The sequence below is a fragment of the Podarcis vaucheri genome (genome assembly GCF_965113315.1).
Source record: "Podarcis vaucheri genome assembly, chromosome: 13".
Taxonomy (NCBI): domain Eukaryota; kingdom Metazoa; phylum Chordata; class Lepidosauria; order Squamata; family Lacertidae; genus Podarcis; species Podarcis vaucheri.
This window is the reverse complement of record NC_138751.1, coordinates 4,269,098-4,292,759: the sequence shown is the minus strand read 5'-3', so window position 1 is coordinate 4,292,759 and position 23,662 is coordinate 4,269,098. Positions and strand designations below refer to the sequence as shown.

At 48.0% G+C, this 23,662-nt stretch overlaps 1 protein-coding gene across 1 annotated transcript in view; it reads right to left on the bottom strand.

Moving 5' to 3' along the window:
- Positions 1–23,662, bottom strand: part of ACAP1 (ArfGAP with coiled-coil, ankyrin repeat and PH domains 1) — a 49,536-nt gene that overhangs the window by 5,546 nt on the left and 20,328 nt on the right. The window contains exons 7-19 of the mRNA XM_082197596.1: positions 22,443–22,487; positions 21,528–21,623; positions 20,196–20,270; positions 19,636–19,745; positions 17,167–17,218; positions 14,583–14,683; positions 12,997–13,108; positions 11,318–11,526; positions 9,986–10,055; positions 8,444–8,538; positions 3,845–4,011; positions 2,562–2,594; positions 847–1,040 (exon numbers count right to left, since the gene is read on the bottom strand). Coding sequence (XP_082053722.1) covers positions 847–1,040; positions 2,562–2,594; positions 3,845–4,011; positions 8,444–8,538; positions 9,986–10,055; positions 11,318–11,526; positions 12,997–13,108; positions 14,583–14,683; positions 17,167–17,218; positions 19,636–19,745; positions 20,196–20,270; positions 21,528–21,623; positions 22,443–22,487 — 1,359 coding nt within the window. The remainder of the gene's footprint in view (positions 1–846; positions 1,041–2,561; positions 2,595–3,844; positions 4,012–8,443; positions 8,539–9,985; positions 10,056–11,317; positions 11,527–12,996; positions 13,109–14,582; positions 14,684–17,166; positions 17,219–19,635; positions 19,746–20,195; positions 20,271–21,527; positions 21,624–22,442; positions 22,488–23,662) is intronic.

The following is a 23,662-nucleotide window of genomic DNA, read 5'->3' as shown; positions in this document are numbered from 1 at the left end:
CTGAGCCCCACAGAAAAAATAAAGAACAAACCCAAACTGGAATTCATCTCAAAATGGGAAGTATTTCAAGTTTGTTTGAAAAACAATTACAGTAGTTTAAACTCTGTCGCAGCATTTGAATAACTTTAGTAGTAGATTTAAGGAAGATCTGAAAGCTTAGATAAATCAATAATTAGTTAATTTAAGACAAAAATGTTGGCAGATGAAGATGATGTATTTTTCGGAGCTACCTGACCTGACTGGAAGAGTCCGCCACCAGAAGGAGGAGGAGTACCAGGAAGAATGGATAAAATTTAAAGACTATTTAGCTAAATATGTTAAGATAACTTAATTGGAAAAGCTTGCAAATATTAGGTAGGCTTAGGATTTAAAAATGTAAGAATAGGAATTAAGATGTTTAAAGCTAAGACTAGAAAGAATGAAAGATGCTCAGTGATCAAGTTAATTTTTTAAAAAGTTTGATTTTGGAAAACTGTTAAAATGATATACAATGAAATTCAACCAGGGGCATTTGAGGAAGTCACTTAACAACGTTATTAAGACTGGTTTAACTACAATTAGGATGTATGTTTGTCTTACAATTGTTCTGGAAAATTAACTTTAAAAAATTGGGGGGGGGGGAATTAAGACAAAAACATGTATTGGTGACAAATAATAGATAACTGAAATACGGAATAGACGGGAGGTCAGGTCTATAGTCCAAGGACCACTTTTCATTTTATTGATTTGTAATTAATATTGTCCTTATCATGGTTTGGTTTGTATTTCTTGTCTTGGTACCCCCCCCTTTTTTTTTGGTGTATCGATTAAAAAAAAAAAAGAGTTCTGAGCCCCACAGAGACTCACCGCAGTGACGGCCTGCAGCAAAGGGGTCCGGCTTTCGTGGTTCGCGTTCACCCAGTTGACGTCAGCGCCATGAGCCAAGGCGTCTGCCATGGTGGGCAGGCTTGGGGGTGCGGCAGCAGCGCGATAGAGCAAGGCCCCTGGGTGCAAACTCTGCAGGTTGTCTGTGGGGCTTGGAGAGGCCCCATCCCTTGCTCCTAAAAAGAGGGGGGGGGCGGCAGAGAGAATCAGTCCAGCAACAGCCACCAGCGTGGATTACTTAAGAAGCTGTCTTGTACTGAGTTAGACCACTGTCCCATCTAATTCAGGAATGCCAACACTGGCTGGCAGCAGCACCTCTCCAGGATTTTATTCATTCCATATATACATGACAAGAAACCCAAATGCAGTTTACGAAAAGAGCTAGAGCAATGACAGATTGAGGTTCAATCCATTAGCCACCATTCATCCTCCAACCGCCTCCAGGCACTCACGCAGGACCTTCACCGCCTTCACTGGTTCTGATTTGAAAGAGAGGTGGAGCTGGGTATCATCTGCATATGGATGGACACCCAGCCCAAACCTCCTGATGATCTCTCCCAGCGGCCGCATGTAGATGTTGAAAAGCATGGGGGAGAGGACGGAACCCTGAGGCACCCCACAAGTGAGGGCCCAAGGGTCTGAACACTCATCCCCCACCACCACTTTCTGGACACGGCCCAGGAGGAAGGAGCGAAACCACTGTATAAAAGTGTCCCCAGCTCCCAGCCCCTCAAGACGGTCCAGAAGGATGCTATGGTCGATTGTATCAAAGGCCGCTGAGAGATCCAGCAGAACCAGGAAACAGCTCTCACCTTTGTCCCTAGCCCGCCGGAGATCATCAACCAGCGCGACCAAGGCAGTTTCAGTCCCATGATGAGGCCTGAATCCCAATTGGAAGGGATCCAAATGGTCCGCATCCTCCAGGCGTGCCTGGAGTTGTTCGGCAACCGCTCGCTCAATCACCTTGCCCAGGAATGGAAGATTTGAGACTGGGCGATAGTTGGCCATACTGGCCGGGTCTAAAGATGGTTTTTTAAGAAGCGGTTTAATGACCACCTCTTTCAGCGGGTCTGGGAATGTTCCCTCACAGAGGGAAGCATTCACCACCCCGCAGAGCCCATCGCCCAGCCCTTCCCGGCTTGCTTTTATTAGCCAGGATGGGCAAGGATCAAGGAGACAGGTGGTTGGTTTCACGCGTCCAAGCAGCCTGTCCACATCCTCGGGGGTAACGGATTGAAATTGATTCCATGCAACTTGACCAGACAGAGCTCCAGCACTCTCCCGCCCCAGCCCTGCTCCCACGGTGGTGTCTAGCTCCTTCCGAACATGAGTGATTTTATCTGCAAAAAACTTAGCAAAATCATTGCAGGAGATCTTGGGGTCTTTACAAGGCCCCGGTGGTAAAGGTGGTTCCGTTAAATTGCGGACCACCTGAAAGAGTCTCCTGCTGCTGTTTTCTGCAGATGCAATAGAGGCGGTGAAGAAATTCTTCTTCGCCGTCGCTATCGCCACTTGGTAGGCTCGACGTTGAGCTCTAACCTGTGTCCGGTCAGATTCGGAGTGAGTTTTCTGACAGCTATGGTCCCCATCCCTCCTAAACTGAGGTTGACAGCTATGGTCCCCATCCCTCCTAAACGGAGCTCAAAAACAAACCTCCACCACCTTTCAAAGTATACCTGGCTTTGAGAGACACATACCTGGGTTTGGGCTCGCTCGGCTTGGACTACTTCCTGTAGGAGTAAAAAAAAGGGGACCAGTAAGAAACGGTATATTCTTTCAGCGTTCAGGTAAAACCAGTGTGGTGTAGTGGTTAAGAGCGGTAGTCACGTAATCTGGGTAACCGGGTTCGCGTCTCCGCTCCTCCACATGCAGCTGCTGGGTGACCTTGGGCCAGTCACACTTCTGTGAAGTCTCTCAGCCCCACTCACCTCACAGAGTGTTTGTTGTGGGGGAGGAAGGGAAAGGAGAATGTTAGCCGCTTTGAGACTCCTGAAGGGGAGTGAAAGGCGGGATATCAAATCCAAACTCTTCTTCTTCTTCTATATTCTTTCAGCGTTCAGGTAAAACCTATTGGTATCCTTATCTGCACTGCATTATGCAATGACGACTTTACACCTAGTTTGCAAGGAGGCTGAGAAGGTGAGCGCTGGTGGTGCAGCTGTTACCTTAGCAGGTAAAGGTAAAAGGTAAAGGACCCCTAGACAGTTACCGTATTTTTTGCACCATAACACTCACTTTTTCCCTCCTAGAAAGTAAGGGGAAATGTCTGTGCGTGTTATGGAGAAAATGCCTGCGGGTGGCAGGGGGGATCTGCTGCAGTCGTGAGCAGAGGATCCATGGTTCCCCTTCCTTCCCTCCTCCGTGGCTCGCTTTGAAACAGCAAAGCGGGAGAAGAGCCACTGAGTGGGGAGGAGAGAGGGACAGAGAGCCTGCTTCTTTAAAGGAGCAAAGCGGGAGAGGAGAGGAGCCTTCTCCCCTTATACCCCTCCTCTTCATTATTAGCAGCATCCTTCTCCACCCACCCCACGCATGCTCCTTGTCCCTTCAATGCTTTTCCTTCCCTCCCCACTTAAAACGTGGTTACAAAGCACGGATCCACATGGATCCTCAGGATTTTTGCATTGGGCTACTCCAAATTCACTGTCAGATCACATGTCTGTGGCCACAGCATGAACCACAAAAATCATACATCCACTGTTTCGTTTAGAATATTTTTTTTCTTGTTTTCCTCCTCTAAAAACTACATGCGTGTTATGGTCGGGTGCGTGTTATAGAGCGAAAAATACGGTAAGTCCAGTCAAAGGCGACTCTGGGGTTGCGGCGCTCATCTCGCTTTATTGGCTGAGGGAGCCGGCGTTTGTCCACAGACAGCTTTCCGGGTCATGTGGCCAGCAGGACTAAACCGCTTCTGGCGCAACGGGACACCGCGATGGAAACCCGCTAAGGGCAGGGGGGGGAGGAAGAGAGCCGTTCTCCCTACCTGCACCCCCTCGTTTCTGCCCCGGAGGTTTGGGTTTGGGGAACGGTTTGGGCTTATCGATCCCTCGGACATCTCCACCTCGATTCAGCCGTGCCCCGGCCTTTGGGAACTGGGTGATGAACTTCTTTTCCACGTATTTGGCCCTGATCCAGGCCTCCTTCTCCAACCTTGGGACAGAGAAACAGAAGAAGAATTTTATTTTATTTTATTTTTTAAATTTTTAAATTTTTAATTTAATTTAATTTTTAATTTAATATTTAATTTAATTTAATATTTAATTTAATTTAATTTTTATAACAATGACAGGTACCAAAGGTGAATTTTGCACATGTTCAGAGACTTGACAACGTTCCTGCACAGAATTGACAAGCGAAGGGGGAGGAGCCAAAGTTTCCTGGTGCATGATGGGAGTGGCCCCTTCATCTCTCTCTCTCTCCCCCCCCCCATTTAGAGAGTGAGGGATGGTGCAGATCAGTCCTATGCAACAGCACCACCTACTGGGCAACCGACGGTAGGTGCTTTCTGGCCACCATGGTATCAGCCAACGAAGTTGCAGGTACCTGAACACTCCTCTTCCCTCCCCATCCCTCTTTCCTTTTGTGCCGTGTCTACCGGAACGCGTCAGCCCCTGGGACAGGGACCGCCTTATCTTTTAATACACAGGGAGCACTGAGAACCTTTTAGGTGCATTATAGAGTATTGAATAAAAAGGGAGGGAATCAAATGTGTAGGCGCAACACAAATCGGGACTTCCGGGTTGGCGCGATCTGGAAATGGCGGATTCCCTCCGAGCTCCGGAGGGAATCGGCTCAGCGGTGGATGGGTCTTTGCCGTGCCGGCGACACGGGGACCCTTAAAAACCGCAGGCGCGGAAGCCTGCGGACTGAAGACTCGGCGGGTGCCTTAAGCGCCCCCTCTGATTCGCGAAGAGCCTTTTTAAAGGCTACGGAGGGGATACGGGGGACGGCGCGGCACTGAGAGTCGATCGCTACCGCCGCTGAGCGAAGCCGCGAGCCATAACTGGAGAGCGCTGACTTCCTTCCTTGAAATTTGGACTGAAAAAAAAGAACCCGTGAGTAATCTGGAACTGAACTTTAAAAATTTTACCTTCTGAATTTGAGACGACCGGGGGGTGTGTTAAAAGGAAGTCCCCACCCCACCCCCTTGCAGACGATCCAGAGCAACGATATAAGAGCTAAGCTGGAGTGCCTACCCTGTAAAGGGTGAGTTTCAAAAAGACAGTAACTTCCAAGATTTGGAAAGGCAAATTTGAGCAGGAGAGTGGAGTGTTGGAAGAGACTTTGTTTTGTTGTAAACAACCCTCCCTCCCGGGCCCGGGAGCGACCTGCTTTGGAGCCTGTATAGAGGAGCAGAATTTGACAGCTGTCAAAGCTGTCAAATGGACTGTTAACAGTGGAAAAATTGCTATTTAAGATCTCTCCGGATTAAAAGGAGTTACAATTGAATCAAAATTGTTGGAAACAAAGAAACAATAACAGGACAGAGGATTGTTGGAGAAAAGAACACTAAGTAACCAGATTCCCTCTAGGGGGAATTCTGTGGAATTACAATGGCTGTGGGTGGAAAGATACTGAGAGAAATCGAAAGGATGTTTTCACTGGTGGGAACCTTACAGGAGCAGACTACAGCTATGAGTAAACAACTGATGACCTTGAATTCTGAAACAAGTAGTTCTGCTGAATGTAATGAGGATTTGAGTGAGAAAGAACCCACAGCTGAATTCGAAATAATAAACAAAGAAGAGGAGAAGACAAAACAAGAAAGAGAACAAGTTAAGTGGGAAAATACTAACCAGAAGCTGACATCTGGAGAACACAAGCAAGGAGACTATTGGATTAAATCCATTTTAAGCCTACGAAAGATACAGAAGACGAAAGTGGAGGCCCCGGGAGTTTATGGAATTCAGGAACTTGAAATAAAGAAGTACAATTGGGGCCTCCACATAGACTTTGATTTTGATTATCATCAAGACTCAGGCCTTGTGGAAATTCTTCAGCAGTTGTTTCTAAATATGGGAAGAGACTATGGACTGATTGGATTGATTGTGAAGGAACTCTTTCGAGACTCGATGACTGACAAAAAGGACTACCAACAAAACCGGCGGAGAGGGACTGAAAAAGATTTGAGAGCCTCGGACGTGCGGAACCCAGGCTAAAAACTGTTATTTTGGACATGTCTTGGGAAAGGACGCAAACCGGGGATGGGAGGGAGGGAAGCATTTAAATTCAAACAACACTCAAGACCAGGGGGTTTAGTTAATAAGAAAATTATTCAAGAAAAAATGAGAAATCGAGGGAAGAGAATTGGGGTCCAACTTAGGGAAAATTTATTTTTGTTTTTCTTTATAAAAGGATTAATATTAAGATGGAAAAGGAAATGCCAACTTGCTGATATAAATTTGGGAATAGGGAGGCAAGGGTGGGGGTGGGGGGAAGTCAAGGACTAGGGTTAGAAAATAAGATGTTAGGAAATTGTACATGTTTGTCGTCTTTTATGTTTGTTTTGGTGTTCTATGTTTTGTTTTTGTCTATATAAAATGTGAAAACCCAATAAAAATATTTTAAAAAAAAAAATCAAATGTGTAGGCGCAACACAAATCTCTCTCCTTCTGTGGCTGTGTGGTGTCGTGGTTAGAGCACCAGATCTCAAACTTTCTTCCCTGGGCTACACTTTCAGAATAACATTTTTGCTCGGGCCACATTGAATCGTTTTATTCCTAAGAAATGCAATGGAATACTCCAAGCAGTACTCGATTTATAACACGGAACACAATTGCTTTATAGTATGATCACGGGACACTCAGAAAGTATAAAACAAGGCAGCTGCCTAAAAACATGCATCATTCCCAAAATATAATTAGGAACAAGCCTCTTAAGTAAGTATACAAAGTCGAGGAGACGTGCAAGCTTGCTTTTTTGCCAGGTAATCTCATTTAAATCAGATCTCATCAACACAAGAAGCCTTTCTCTTCTGTGATCTTTCTTATTAGCCAGAATTTATTTGCCCTGTACACAACAATACGTTGTGGAGAACTGCATAAGAATAGCCAACGCCCCTGAAGAGAGGTGTGGAAAGTCTTTCTGGCTGTATATCCAAATATATACAGTGGTACCTCAGGTTAAGTACTTAATTCGTTCTGGAGTTCCGTTCTTCACCTGAAACTGTTCTTAACCTGAAGCACCACTTTAGCTAATGGGGCCTCCTGCTGCTGCCCCGCCACCGGAGCACGATTTCTGTTCTCATCCTGAAGCAAAGTTCTTAACCTGAAGCACAATTTCTGGGTTAGCGGAGTCTGTAACCTGAAGCGTATGTAACCTGAAGCGTATGTAACCCGAGGTACCACTGTATATACATTTGATACCATAGTACACTGAAATGTTTAAATGTTTCTTTGCTTGTCCCTGAACGTTCCCGCCACAGTTGCCATCCTCTCCTGGCGCACCGGTGCGGTGCGTCACACACCCTTAGAGAACCACTGGGTCACAGCAAGATCTGGGTTCAAATCCCCCCCTAGGCCATGGGCGAAGGTCGTGGTTGTGGCCTAGAGGCAGCCGCTGCCAAATCTCAGCCTAAGCTACCCCACAGGGTGGTTGTGAGAATAAAAGTGGGAATTAGGAAACCATGCACACCAACTTGAGCTCCTCAAGTTGGGATAGAAATGTAGATAATCTTTTTTAGGGTGGTTATAGCAGATGGGGGCTTGCGGGGGAAGGAGGAGGAGATGTGGGGTGCTTCTGCCTTCTGGAAGAAGGTAAAGGTAAAGGGACCCCTGACCATTAGCTCCAGTCGTGACCGACTCTGGGGTTGTGGCGCTCATCTCGCTTTACTGGCCGAGGGAGCCGGCGTACAGCTTCCGGGTCATGTGGCCAGCATGACTAAGCCGCTTCTGGTGAACCAGAGCAGTGCATGGAAACGCCGTTTACCTTCCCACCTGAGCGGTACCTATTTATCTACTTGCACTTTGACGTGCTTTTGAACTGCTAGGTGGGCAGGAGCAGGGACCGAGCAACGGGAGCTCACCCCGTCGCGGGGATTTGAACCACTGACCTTCCGATCGGCAAGTCCTAGGCTCTGTGAAGGTACAGGGTTATAAAGATGAGGACTAGCTGCCTGAAAAACAGTTTCTATCCAAATCCGATTTTGGTTTTAAATACAGTGTAAGGAGTCTCTATGGGAGTACAGTGGTACCTCGGGTTAAGTACTTAATTCGTTCCGGAGGTCCGTTCTTAACCTGAAACTGTTCTTAACCTGAAGCACCACTTTAGCTAATGGGGCCTCCCGCTGCTGCCGTGCCACCGGAGCACGCTTTCTGTTCTCATCCTGAAGCAAAGTTCTTAACCCGAGGTACTATTTTTGGGTTAGCGGAGTCTGTAAGCTGAAGCGTATGTAACCCGAGGTACCACTGTATATTGTATTTAAAAATAGGGTATCAGAGTTTTTAGGGGGCTAACCAGGCTGGATAGCAGGCTTGTTGGTTTCTGAATGTCTTTATGTAGATTTTTTTTTCTATTTCGTTGTTCTGTATGGGACAATGACAATAAAGATTATCGTATCGTTCAATGAAGGGGACGTCCTCACCGCGAACAGCCCGGCTGGGGACGCTTCATGTTCATCTCTTCCACTCGCGCCTCGTAAATCTGGTTGATGACTCGGTTTCCCAGTTCGCACATCAGCTGCAGGAGGAGGAGGGAGAAGAGAGGCTCTCAAAAAGGGCATTTTAGCCAACCCCACCCCCGACCCATCTCCACTAGGCACTAAGAGGGAACCTTTAGCCTACCAGCTTTTGCTAAATTCCTAACAGCCGTCCTCTCGTACAAGAGACGGAATGGAATGTTAGCCGATTATTGATAGTTATAAGAATTATCTATAATGACATCAGATACTGATTTTAGTGTAGTGCCTAAATCGTAATCTTAAATTTTTCTTTTGATTTGCTAATATCTGTCCTTGTGAGCTGTGAATTGTGTTATATTATTGGTGGCTTGTACGAGTCCACTGTATTATTTGTTTTATTTGTTTTGTTTTGTTGTGTTGTGCTTTATGATGGGCGTAAAGCCGAATAAACATTTTCGTTCGATGAGGGGGTGACAAAACGCAACTCGCCGCTGTCTGTGGACCCTGCCCGCCCCGTCCATGCCCTGCCCTTGGGGGGCTGATGTTAGGATATTTCCGTTCCACCTTAAAAGGGAGCAGGATGTTTGTGTCACAGCCTGCGTATTTCCTGTTCACAGGATGTTTCTGTTGTGTCTTTGCTTTCGTTTTCTCTCTGTGTCGGAGACACTGACGCAGACGGTCTTGTCTTTCTCTGTTCTGATCAACGCTGAATAAAGCTTGTAAATAATGCTCTCCTGAGTGCAACTTCTGCTGTCAATTATCTGCTGATAAGAGTGTGCATGAGTTCTGGAATGTGGCAAGATATTTTCTAGAAACTCATGCCGCTAATTGCTGACACTGCGTGACTACGGGAGATCGATGGGTCGTCCGGCAGACGGCTTGGGGCCATGATGGACTTTGTCTCCCTGGCAGTATCCCAACAGGTACACACTGCCTTGCCACAGCTTCGAGCGCGGCCACACACACACACACCGAGGGGAGTGACATTCGGCGCACATCACACCCGCAACCCCCAAGCCTACCCTGACGCATAGCTGTCCACTTTCCCCTTTTCTTGCGAGGAATCCTATTCGGAATAAGGGAATTTCCCTTTTAAAAAAAAAAGGGAAACGTTGACAGCTAGGACCCTGAGCCGTCGGGGGAAGGCGGGGAGCTGCGCCGCTTCGCCAGCGGCCTTCCCCAACTTCCCCCAGCTCGGGGGAGGCTTGGGGGTCACGGGCGGGTGGCGCGCTGTTGCCCCCCATGCTCCTGGAGAAGGGCAGGGCTTAGCTTGCTTTGATGGGGGCAGTGGAGGGAGGGAGGGAAAATTTCAATGGGGAGGTTGACAAAAAAAATTCCGCACCGGGTACCACCTGACCTTGCTACGCCACTGCCATCATTCCCAACCACTGATGACTGATGGGGACCGGGTACCACCTGACCTTGCTACGCCACTGCCATCATTCCCAACCACTGGGGACCGATGGGGAGTTCGGAGCCCGCCCACCATTAGGCCCCTGCATTTACCTTGACTAGCTCAGGTTCCCAGGAGTCGAGCGTCAGCGACCGCACCTTGGAGAAATGGACACCGAGGCTCCTAATTTGGAGACAGGGAGGGAGAGATCAGGCAAGGGGCACTCCAAGCCCCACCCTCTCTTCCCTGGCTCCTCCCATCTATGGCAAGCACCTCCCCATTTTGTCACAAGCCCCACCCCTTTCCCAGTTCCTGGTGTGCAAGCCCCGCCCCTTTCCTCCACAGGCTCCTCCCGCAATCTCAGCCCCAACACTTCAGCCACTAACTTACTAAGATATACTGTATTGGCCTGAATAGAAGCCGCACTTCTCCCCCCAAATTCCGACTTATATTCGCGACTTTATGGGATGCAGCCGGGAGCGCGGCGAAGTGCCCCATCTTCTCCCCCAAGGGCAAGAAGGGAGGAAACGAGGAAGGGGGAAGGCCGCTGGCAACGCAGGGCAATCCACCCCCTTCTACCCAGTATGCAGCCAGAAGCAGCAAGGAATGAATCGGCTTGAAGAAATGGAGGTAGTGAGAGATTTTACTATCTTGGGCTCCATGATCACTGCAGATGGTGACAGCAGCCATGAAATTAAAAGACGCCTGCTTCTTGGGAGAAAAGCAATGACAAACCTAGACAGCATCTTAAAAAGCAGAGACATCACCTTGCCAACAAAGGTCCGTATAGTAAAAGCTATGGTTTTCCCAGTAGTGATGTATGGAAGTGAGAGCTGGACCATAAAGAAGGCTGATCGCCGAAGAATTGGTGCTTTTGAATTCTGGTGCTGGAGGAGACTCTTGAGAGTCCCATGGACTGCAAGAAGATCCAACCTCTCCATTCTGAAGGAAATCAGCCCTGAGTGCTCACTGGAAGGACAGATCCTGAAGCTGAGGCTCCAAGACTTTGGCCACCTCATGAGAAGAGAAGACTCCCTGGAAAAGACCCTGATGCTGGGAAAGATGGAGGGCACAAGGAGAAGGGGACGACGGAGGACGAGATGGTTGGACAGTGTTCTCGAAGCTACAAACGTGAGTTTGACGAAACTGGGGGAGGCAGTGGAAGACAGGAGTGTCTGGCATGCTCTGGTCCAGGGGGTCACGAAGAGTCAGACATGACTAAACAACTAAAACCACAATATTTGGATAGTTTTTCTTTTTTTCCTTCCAATTTTAAAGGTGCAGCTTATATTCATGCCAATATGGTATTTCAAAGCCCCTCCCCTTTCTCCAAGGCTCCTCCCACCTCCCTCAAGCCCCGCCTCTTAGAGCAGGAAAGGGAGCAGCAGAGAAAACCAGGAACTGGAATCTGCTCCATCCGCCACGCCCTAAGTTTGCCAGCTCACCTGTGGATGCCGGAACACTCTATGCAAAGCGTGATGCCCAGGTTGATGCTTGCCCACTCGGGCGCCGGCTCTCGGCAGTCGCAGCACTGGGCGTTGCCCTCCAGTCTCTGCACCTGGTCTATGACTTGCTTGTCCACGCCGGCCCGCAGCTTCCGGCTGGAGGGGGACTGCAGTTTTGCGGCAGAAAGAGACGCCGTCCGCTCCAGGGGCTGCAGAGGAGTGGAACGAAAAAGGCTTGCATGTATTTCCCCCCCTTTCCAAGTTCAGAAATTGGCATTCGGGCGCGAGAATCTCAATCCTCGTTTTGAAATGGCAGCGACAAAGAAACCAAGTGGCTAGTCCTCAGTACAGGCTGGGAAGGCTATGACAGTGTAAGCCTTGGGAACTGCGGGGCACAAGAAAGTTTCGAAGGGGTGGAGTGCCAGTACGGTAAAAAGAGTTGTGCAATGTAAACAGGATTTATATACCACCTGCAACAATGTTTGAATATTTTAAAGGCACAGCACCGGAGGCAGGTCAGGAAATTGTGGCCTTAGTGAAAAACAGTGACAAAAATAGAAATCTGCAAAAATGAGAGAAGTTTAAAAAAGGTAAAGGACCCCTGGGAGGTTATCACGCTTTTCAGGCTGAGGGAGCCGGCGTTTGTCCGCAGACAGCTTTCCGGGTCATGTGGCCAGCAGGACTAAACCGCTTCTGGCACACAGAACGCCGTGACGAGCAGTGGCGTAGCGTGGGTTGTCAGCACCCGGGGCAAGGCAAGTAATTTGCGCCCCCTAACCCGTGGATTTGCGCCCCCTAACCCTACCCCCCAGATGTTGCGCCAGGTGCGGCCGGCCCCCCCTGCACCCCCCACGCTACGCCACTGGCGACGAGTGCCAGAGCGCATGGAAAAAACATCTCTCATCATCCATAAATTCCCAGCTCACCAGAGCCTGGGAAATGGCATCTATCAATAAACCCACAAATCTATTAAGGGTAAGAGAAGGTCAGTCTGGCAAATGGGAAAATGGAACTTGATTATCTCCCACTGGAACAGCAAACATATAAAACTGGAACTTGGTTATTGGAAGACATATAGATATATTTTTTAAAAATCCTTTCCTGTGTATGGCAAGACTCTGCACAAAGGTTCTGTACTGCGGCATATTTTAAGCACACTTCTATATGCTGCCTTCATTACATTTATATTCAACACACCAATATTCCTAGTCTCTAGTCTCTTGGGACAGAGCGTTCCACCAAGTCGGGGCCAGTACTGAAAAGGCCCTGGACCTAGCTGAAACCAATCTAACCACCTTGCGACCTCCAAGATGTTGTCATTTGTGGACCTTAATGTCCTCCGTGGGGCATACCAGTAGAGGCAGTCCTGTAGGTATGAGGGACTTAGGCCAAATAGGGCTTTAAAGGTTAAAACCAGGACCTTAAACCTGACCCTGTACTCCACCGGGAGCCAGTGCAGCTGGTATAGCACCGGGTGAATGTGATCTCGCAGTGAGGACCCCGTAAGGAGTCTTGCTGCGGCATTCTGCACCCGCTGGAGTTTCTGGGTCAGTCTCAAGGGCAGCCCCACACAGAGCAAAAATAAGCAAAAAGCGGTGGGTGCCTTCTGCTTAGGGTGAAGGTTTGGGACCGGAATACTGTGAATTTGCTAACTCTCCTGGTGTTCGGCAACCCCTTACCTGCCCCCGGGGTTCCAGGTGTTCCTCGTTGTAAGCAGACGCGATGCTGTTTTGAACGGCAGACACCCACGCTTGCTGGTGCCTCTCCGAATCCGCCTGGAGGAAACAGCTCCTGCCAGGGAAAGCGGAAGGACAGCAAAGGATCAAAGAGGGAGAACACGGAATGGCAGAACTACAGAGCTGGAAGGGACCTCCAAAGGTCATCCAGCCCAACCCCCCGAGATGCAGTCTGTGGTCGTCTGAACCTTCGTTGAAAAACCTCCAAGGAAGGAGAGTCCATTCTGAGGGAGTCCGTTCCACCGCCCAACGGCTCTTAGTGTCAGAAAATTCGTCCTAATCTTTAGTCAGCATCTCCTTCATTATTATTTGAATCCACAGGTTTGGGTCCGGAAAACAGGCAGCGGAAAACAGGCCTTCTCCATTTTTGTTTTCTTATTTGAAGATGGCTGCCTCTCAGTTCCCTCTTCTCCTGGCTAAACTCTTCCAACGCTTGGTTTCCAGACTCACTTTATAGTCTCGGTTGCCCTCCTCTGCGCACCTTCCAGCTTGCCAATACAGTGGTACCTCGGGTTAAGAACTTAATTTGTTCCGGAGGTCCGTTCTTAACCCAAAACTGTTCTTAACCTGAGGCACCACTTTAGCTAATACGGTCTCCCACTGCCGTGGAGCAATTTCTGTTCCCATCCTCACAAAGTTCTTAACCCGAGGTACTATTTCTGGGTTAGCGGAGTGTGTAACCTAAAGCGTATGTAACACGAGGTACCACTGTATCCCTCTTCCCAATTCAAAGTGTTGGTGCTGACCTTGAAAGCCCTAAACGGCCTCGAAGGCCCAGTAGACCTGAAGGAGCATCTCCACCACCATCGTTCAGCCCAGACACTGAGGTCCAGCTCCGAGGGCCTTCTGGCGGTTCCCTCCCTGCAAGGAGCCAAGTTACAGGGAACCAGGCACAGGGCCTTCTCGGTGGTGGCGCCCTCCCTGTGGAACGCCCTCCCAGCAGATGTCAAGGAAATAAACAACTACCTGACTTTTAGACGACATCTGAAGGCAGCCCTGTTCAGGGAAGTTTTTAGTGTTTGGTGTTTTATCATGTTTTAATATTCTGTTGGAAGCCGCCCGGAGTGGCTCGGTTTCCCCAGCCAAATGGGCAGGGCATAAATAAATTATTATTATTATAGTGGTACCTCGGGTTAAGTACTTAATTCGTTCTGGAGGTCCGTTCTTAACCTGAAACTGTTCTTAACCTGAAGCACCACTTTAGCTAATGGGGCCTCCTGCTGCCGCCGCGCCGCCATAGCACGATTTCTGTTCTCATCCTGAAGCAAAGTTCTTAACCTGAAGCTCTATTTCTGAGATGCTCCTTCTGGTCTACTGGACCTTTGAGGCCATTTAGGGCTTTCAAGGTCAGCACCAGCACTTTGAATTGTGCTCGGAAACGTACTGGGAGCCAATGTAGGTCTTTCAGGACCGGTGTTATGTGGTCTCGGTGGCTGCTCCCAGTCCCCAGTCTAGCTGCTGTGTGTGTGTCTGTGTGTGCAAAAACACACATATTTGAGGGAGGGCCTAACAGGGAAGATAAAACTCACTTAGTGGGAGAAACCACCTCGAAGCAGAATCGGCGTTCGTGTTCCGGGCAAGGCTTGACGGTGCACAGGCGCAGGTCCTCCACAACCACCGTCAGGACATCCTGGGCTCCGGAAGGAAAAGGGCAGGATTTGGCCCTGGCACAAACAGCCCCCTGCCTCTGCCTCTTCATATGCCACCATCATTCTTCCCATCCATGCCCTGCTCTCATCCCCGATATTAACCCATCTGAACTCTCCTCCACCCGACGGATAGAATTCATCTTACACCCACACACCCTGGTGGATTAGCAGATAAGTCTGCCAAACCTGTTTAGGCTCCTAATCCATCTTTCTTTCTTTCTTTCTTTCTTTCTTTCTTTCTTTCTTTCTTTCTCTCTCTCTCTCTCTCTCTCTCTCTCTCTCTCTCTCTCTCTCATCAGGCTCCTAATTCTTCATTCAACAAAGCAAGGTGAAGGGGTCAATTCTTTCGGTAGTTTGGGTGCAATTGAGATTTGCAGAAAGCAGGGTTGGAAAGCCAAGAACTGATTTTTCATCTCAGGACTGCACTGCCAATTCCGAGAAGCCTTTAATCTTAATGATTTGGATCGCCCGCGTTCCAGGGCTTGTCAAATGACCCTTCTTGAAAAGGAATCTCATAAACTGAAAGTACCCAGCAACGCTGAAAGTATTCAAAGGGCAGAGCTCAAATGACCGTTTTTTCCTTATGTACGGCATAAATTTTATTTCTTATACAAACTTTGAGGCACGGGGCCAGTAAACGGCCACATTTAAGACTACACAGAACCCCTATTCTCAACAATAACGGAACTCACAGATGGAGAATGCTTTTATTTTTAGAAATATTTGCAAAGGGAATCTTTGTATGAGTTACCGTATTTTTTGCTCTATATGACTCACCTTTTCCCTCCTAAAAAGTAAGGGGAAATGTGTGTGCGTCTTACGGAGCGAATGCAGGCTGCACAGCTGTCACAGAAGCCAGAACAGCAAGAGGGATCGCTGCTTTCACTGCGCAGCGATCCCTCTTGTTGTTCTGGCTTCTGAGATTCAGAATATTTTTTTTCTTGTTTTCCTCCTCCAAAAACTAGGTGCGTCTTGTGGTCTGGTGCATCTTATAGGGCGAAGAATGCGATAATAATGTACGGTCCCTTTGGAACTGTGCTGTTGTCTTTGTACTTTTGTCCTTCCAGGCTGTGGCGCTTTATATTTTAAATTCTTATCTTTTCTTACTTTTTGTTGCGAACAAATCAATAAAATTAAAAGAAAAAGAAGAGGGGTTTGCCTGGGGACAGAGGGAGGAAAATCCATATTCCCAGACTATCCCTGGGCCTTTGACTTCTCTATCTCTTTCATGTTTAGACTGATACTCTAGTGTCTAATAAACTTTTTAAGCCATCCAAGTGGCAGGGAGTTCCGTAGCTTAACTACTCACTGTGCAAATATTTATTTTATCTGTCCTAAATGTTCCAACATCCAGCTTTATGGAGTGTCCCTGAATTCTTGTGTTTGACAGAGGAAGAAAGGCTTTTCTCTGTTCATCTCTTGCCAACTTCAATTCTGCTGCCTCTTAATCTGCCTTTTCTCTAAACTAAAAAGTCCAAAATGCTGCAAGCTTTTCTTCCTAGGGGAGTTGCGCTCTCCCCCTCACCCGTGATCTTTTCGGCGGCCCTTTAGTGAATCTCTTCCCCCGTCTACGATATCTTTTTGGAGCCAAGGCAACCACTTTGCATACCAAAGAGCTCCAACAGCTCATCGGCCTTAATTTCAACAAATTAGTAATAATAATAATAATATTTTTTAATTTATACCCTGCCCTTCCCGGTTCAAAAACCGGGCTCAGGGTGGCTAACAACAAATTTTAAACACTTAATTATAGAAGCAGAATAAAATACAGTATAAAAACGTGAATAACAATAAAATTCAAAATTCAAAAATCAATTTAGGGGAATAATAATAATAATAATAATAATAATAATAATAATAATAATAATTTATTATTTATACCCCGCCCATCTGGCTGAGTTTTCCCAGCCACTCTGGGGAAACAAGCATTAGATAATCCCCAGGGCTAGCTGGCTGAATTGGTGATACTTGGGCCAGCGAGGAGACCAGGGGAAAATTAGGAAAATAGGAAAAAAAGAAGCAGGTGGAATCTTGCAAACCTTACGCCCTTTGCTTACACCAAAGTTTTTGCCCCTTCCTCCCACCGCCCCCCAAAATTCACACGCATCTCAAAGGCTCACAAATACAGTGGTGCCTCGCAAGACGAAAAGAATCCGTTCTGTGATTCTCTTCTTTTTCATCTTGCGAAGCAAGCCCATTGACGGATTAGCGCTATTAGCGCTATTAGCGGCTTTTAGCGGCTTATCTGCTGATCGGATCAGCTGATAAGCGGCTTAGAAAAAGGGGGGGAGGGGAAAAAACCAGCAGGAACTCGCAAGACATTGTCGTCTTGCGAAGCAAGCCCATAGGAGATTCGTTTTGCGAAGCACCTCCAAAACGGAAAACTCTTTCGTCTAGCGAGTTTTCCATCTTGCAAGGCATTCGTCTTGGAGGCACCACTGTAAATCCATTTCCTATTCCTCACCTTGGCCTTCTTCTGATATACCAGCTGGTTGCTCTGGATGGAAAACCAGCGCCTGCAATTAAAAAAAATATACATAATGAAACGCATGGAAGGGAATGCGTGAGCACAAGGCAGATCTATAGACGTTCTGGACTAGGGCTTCAAGAAAGGGTTTCCCTCCCTCTTTGGCAGAACTTAAACCAGGGGTCAGCAAACTTACCGCGACTCAGGCCGGCGTCTCCAGCGCCGATTGCGCAGCGGGCTGGAGGGCGGGGGAGCACATGCCCATGCACATGCGCACACGCTATTTCCGGCACATTTCCAGGTCGGAGGAGCACCGGAAATACAGTGGTACCTCGGGTTAAGTACTTAATTCGTTCCGGAGGTCTGTTCTTAACCTGAAACTGTTCTTAACCTGAAGAAGCACCACTTTAGCTAATGGGGCCTCCTGCGCGATTTCTGTTCTCATCCTGAAGCAAAGTTCTTAACCCGAGGTACTATTTCTGGGTTAGCAGAGTCTGTAACCTGAAGCATATGTAATCTACAGCGTATGTAACACAAGGTACATGTGCGCATGTGCACGGGCCTCATCTGACCCGGATGTGCACCGAAAACAACGCTTGCGCATGCGCAAATAACGCTTGCACGTGCGTCCAAGCTATTTCCGGTGCTCCTCTGAGTGGACAGCGGCACAGCGCTGGTAAGAGCGGGTGGCGAGGGTTGCCGCGGGCCGGATAAACGAGTCCCTTATCCGGCCCGCGGGCCTTAGTTTGCAGACCCCTGAAAACACACCAACAACTGGGAAACACTGGCCTGCAGTCGCCTCTGACTCTACAATTCTATGATCTAGAGCAGAAAGACACCCGGTGACCTGTGCGTCCGTTCAACCTGCTGGCCAGGTGCTGTTAAAGGGGGAGGGGTGTAATCCAACTTTGTCCTACTCAGAGTAGACCCACTGAAATCGATAGACCTAACTTGCCCATTCACCGCAAAGGGCCTGCTCTTGAGTGCAACTAGTATTTGCAAGTGCAACGAAGAACAGCTTTCGGGAGAGGAATGTGCTCTTTAAAGCATTTAATACCCTGCTATTCTGCAAACCAACCAGTGGCCTGACTCTGCACAAGGCCTCTTCCTGTATTCATAGAATCAAGAGAGTTGCAAGGGGCCACAAGGCCCGACTAGTCTAAGGTTACCAGATTTTTTTCAATGAATCCGGGGACACTTTTCAACTTCAATGGATTTTGCATGGGGACTGATTTGTAAATCTGGGGTCTGTCCCCAGGAAACGGGGATATCTGGCAAGCTTAGTCTAGTCCAACCCCCTGCAATGCGACGTTGGTCTCGAACCCACAACCCTGAGATGAAGTGTCTCACACTCTACTGACTGAGCCGCCTAGCTGATGCTATATTCCTCCTGAGCAATTGGTAACCTGTGCTTTTCTTTCCAGAGCCTAAAAGCACAGGTAAGTCCTGACCCTTACAAATACTTTCGGAATAATGAGAGGCTGCAAAAACTGCTCCAGGTATCAGAAGGAGGCGGGAGATTATACGCCCCGGGCACTAGCCAATAGGTGCTGATCCTGCACTCAGATAACGTGTATTGATTGCCCCACAGACAGTCGCGTTGCTGGGGGGGCCAGTTATGGCTTGGAGGGCTGTGAAGATCTGCAAATCCAGTTTGGCCACAGGCCACTGGGTTAGCGGGGGATGAGAGGGATGGCGGCGGAACGAGTGTAACAGGAGCAGTTGGCAACTCAGGTTGCATCCTGCTCATGAAATTTGGTATTGTATTGTTGTTTTTCTTTGATGCATCTTCTCTTTTTATGTCTTTCTTTTTGTTTGTTGTTTCGTTATGTGACATTGGTTATAACTGTGGAAAATCTAATAAAAAAAATTTTAATAAAAAAAAGTGAAATTGCAGTTAGGATTTTTGTAACTGGCTTTAGGTGTTTTAAACGGCGGTCGTTTTTTAACCTGTTTTAGAATGCTTTCGACTGTATTTATTTATTTATTTATTTATTTATTTATTTATTTATACTCCGCCCATCTGGCTGGACTTCCCCAGCCACTCTGGGCGGCTTCCAACAAAACACTAAAATACAATAACCTATTAAACATTAAAAGCTTCCCTAAAGAGGGCTGCCTTCAGATGTCTTCTAAACGTTTGGTAGTTGTTCTTCTCTTTGACATCTGGTGGGAGGGCGTTCCACAGGGCGGGTGCCACCACCAAGAAGGCCCTCACTTCCCGCAGGGAGGGAACCGCCAGAAGGCCCTCAGAGCTGGACCTCAGTGTCCGGGCAGAACGATGGGGGTGGAGACGCTCCTTCAGGTCTACTGGGCCTTTGAGGCCGTTTAGGGCTTTCAAGGTCAGCACCAACACTTTGAATTGTGCTCGGAAACATACTGTAAACTGTGTTACCTCTGTGCCGCCCCAAACTCTTGTGCAGTAGGAGTTGCTAAGAGACAGTGGCAAACAGGAGCCTTGCTCACCTGCTCCAGGTCTTGAAGGCGTTGCTGGCCCTTTTGTAGAGGTAGCCTTCCATCACCACCCCTCCGGGCTCCGTACGGACCTCGGGAACAACGTCTTCCTGGGACAGGTCCTGGGAAAGAACGGGAGGGGGGCAGACCCACCTAATTAAAGAAAAGATGCCCAAAGGCAAAGCCCAGCCACGTGCTCCGAAAGTCAACGCGAGTGTCAACCTATTGCTACGATTCTATTCTTCTGATTTTGCCTAAGCCCCGCCCCTCGCTCCTAGACTCCTCCCACCCAATCAGCAAGCCCCGCCCCATGGTGTTCCGCCCACCGCCACAAGCTCCACCCCTTCATCCGCAAGCTCCGCCCACACCCCAAGTCTGAGGCGCTCCCCTGCCAAGCCCAGTCGAGTGCCTTTCAGAATCCCGCCCCATGCTCCAAGACTCCTCCCACCTGTCCCAAGCCCCGCCCCTTAGAACTCCAAGTGCAAGCTCCGCCTCCCAAAGGCTCCTCCCCTAACTGGGCGTCTTCCGTAAGGCAAAACTGAGGCACACACACACACACAGAGTGCTCAAACCTTTTGCTTGATCACGGTGTGCCTCTGCTCCATGTCTCGCTTCTCTCGGGCCGACTCCAGAACCAACTGATCGAGCTGGAGGAAGAGAGGGAGGGGAAATGAGGCCGGACGCCTGGGTCCCTTTCTCACACGAAAGTTTGCCTGGCATTCCTCGCGCCCCCTCCCAGCACACCAGACTGGGGAGGGAAGCCCATTCCAGCCAAAACAACAGATCTAGGGTCACTCTGCATGTCACTTCCGCCAGGAAGACGGTGGAGCGAGATTTGAACTCGGAATAACCATAACTGGGGGGGGGGGGGGACAGATTTGAAAGGAGCTTAAGGGAGGAGCGTGGAAGGGTGAAAGGATGATGGGAGTCAATAATAATAATAATAAATTGTATTTACATCCCGCCCTCCCCAGCCGAAGCCGGGCTCAGAGCAGCTAACAACAGTAAAATGATAAAACATTCTAAAATCATTTCATTATAAATGACCGCCGGTTCGCCGATCTCCACATGTACTACAAATCCCATCATCCTGAGTCAGCTCAGCCGATTGCCCTGGATGATGGGTGCTGCAGTCCAACGGCAACCCAAGGTCGAAGAATCCTGGCTCAGAGCAGCCTTTGGAAACCTGGCACCCTCCATATGTTTGGACTGCGCTGGAGCATGGAACTTGTAGTCCAACATCGGGAGGCTATCAAATCAGCCAAGGCTGTAACAGCCTTCCAGAGGGCTTCCCGCCCTAGGGGAGCAACACCGAAAATAATCCCCACGGCGCCTGCAGGAGTCACTTGCCACGAACCCTTACAGCTGCACCGCCGGCCATGTCAGGGTCCTAGTCCTCATTATGGGCTTGGAGAACCCAGAATCAGAAACCCCGAATTCCAGCATTTTCCTCCCAACATCCAAATCGTTTCCACCCGCCTCCAAGTTTTCCCTCTCGCTGGTCTTGCGATCACAGGCACTGACAGGGCTGGTTCCCCAGCCTCCCACCGCCCAAGCCAGCTTCCTCCCTCTCCCTGTCCTGCCGTTTCCAGCAAACCCCATCCAGAAGCTTTTCCTGCTTCTGACAGTGGCGACAGAGCATAGGAACTGCGGCTGGTAAACATCAATAGCTCTCGCTCCTCTGTGAATTTATCCAATCCTCTTTTACAGCCATCCAGTGGCAGGGAGTTCCGCAGTCTAACTAGGCATCTGTCCTAAATCTTCCAACGCTCAGCTTTGTCGGTTTGTCCTTGAGTTCCAGCGTTATGACACAGGAAGGAGAACGTTATCTCTTTCCTGCCCGCCCATCTCCCCGCCGCTTCCTTCGAACCCAGCACCCTCCCACGACTCCTCCGGGTGCTCACCTGAGCCGCCAAGTCCTTCCGATACTGCTCCAGCCGCTTCGCCGTCTGGAAGCCCTGCTCCAGGTAGAACGACTGAGCCTCCATGAACGTCAACATCTGGAAAAACAGGAAGCAGCTGCTGAAGTTACCAGCGTTCGCACCCGGCTCTTGGGCTGAAAAGAGCGACGTACTATACGGTCGGTTAAAATGAGACAGCCCCGGCAGCAGCCTTATAATCTTGAACAAAGAAAAGCACGACACGCAAGGAAAGGGGAATAGGGAGGGAAGAGGAGGAAAGCAAACTCGGGCACAGATTCCTAAATAGTTTTTGGCATAATCAGCCGGCGTAGAAAACGGTTCGGGGTAGGAGCTGGTCTGTTGGCAAAGTACCAAACTTTTAGAAGACATCTGAAGGCAGCCCTGTTTAGGGAAGCTTTTAATGTTTAATAGGTTATTGTATTTTAGTGTTTTGTTGGAAGCCGCCCAGAGTGGCTGGGGAAACCCAGCCAGATGGGCGGGGTGTAAATAATAAATTATTGTTATTATTATTATTATTATTATTAGCAGCTATGATTTTAAAAGAAAAAGGTTCGGGGTCCAGGGTTGCCTAGAAGCCACCGTTTTTGGCTAGGAAAGCCTAGACAAGTGGGAGATGGCTATAACTGGTTATCCAGGGCAGGGGGAATTCTGCGTATGCTCAGAGGTACCCTCATTTCTGCATGTGCTTCAGACCTAAGCCTGAAAACAGGCTGAGGTTGAATTGAGGGTGGGCGACCCAGTTTTTCCAATACACATTCCAGCGCGCCACACAGTACAGGTACACAGCCAAAGAACCAGGATTTAACCCCCTGGTCCATAGCTGGCTGGGGCTGATGGGATTTGTAGTCCAAAATTTCTGGCTGGCCAAAACCGAACCACAAACCGTCAGCTACTCACAAACTTCAGGATCTCAAACTTCTTCTTCGACTGGATCACGTTGATCTGAAAGACAGAGAAAAATTCTTCCAATTTTTCTTCTTTTTGCAATTTTTCTTCTTATTTTTTCTTTTCCTTTTCCCCTTTTCTCTTTTTTGTTCTTTTTTATATATGTGTGTGCTTATCTGAAAAAATATGTATGTATGTATTTTGCTTGTATTTTGTAATAATTATGTTAAATAAAAATTTTTATTTTTATTTGTAAAAAAGAAAGACAGAGAAGCCCGTTCCGTCGCTTCGGTCCTTCGTACTTTGCTCCCAACGCCAAGCATGGTGTTCGCCCAGAGACCCTCCCCCAACTTTCATTTTATCCTTTTTAAAAATTTCTCATGCACGAAGAAATAAAGAAAATATTAAGAATATCATATAGTAAAAGGCCAGAGGCATTCCTTTTAGGAATTTTAAATGACGATATTCCCAAAGACAAAACTAAATTTTTATTATACGCAACGTCTGCAGCAAGAATCCTGGTGGAAAGGGAATCAGTTACCCACTAGGGGAGAATGGCTATGTAAGCTCTCAGAATGCTTAGAATTAGCCAAATTGACGGACGTTAACAAGACAAAAACCAAAAAGTCAAGTGAAAAAAGAATGGGAGTGCCTAAATGAATACCTCAAAAGTCAAGGTTTGAGGGCAGAAATCTGGCTGAGTCTGGAATAACCTTGTGAAGTGAAAGGATATGAAAGAAGGATTTATATCTAGATGTTAGGACAGAGATGATAAGGAAAACAGGAAGACAGGAAGACACAATGAGAGATAAAGGAGGCGCTGTGGGATGGTGGAAGTCAACGTCTTGTTGTTGCTGTTTTAGTGTTTATAATATATATAATGTCTATAATATATAATATTATTATATTATATTATATTATATAATATTATAATATAATATATATATAATATATATATAATGTCTGTGGTTATTCCTGTGTGCAATTTGGTATTTGTGTTTTCTCTTTCTTCTTTTCTTGCTGTATCAATAAAATAACAAATAAATAAATAAATAACCCAAAAGGAGAGCCACGCCCCTTTGCCACGCCCACTTTGCCCTGGCCCCGCCCCAAAAACACCACCCCAACGAGGTTGACCCCAAGGGAACGCCCTCCTTGCATTGAGAAAGGCCCTCCAAGACCCAGGCCAAATCAGACAGGAGGGGGAATCCGCTGCGTCCTGCTGCCCTCCC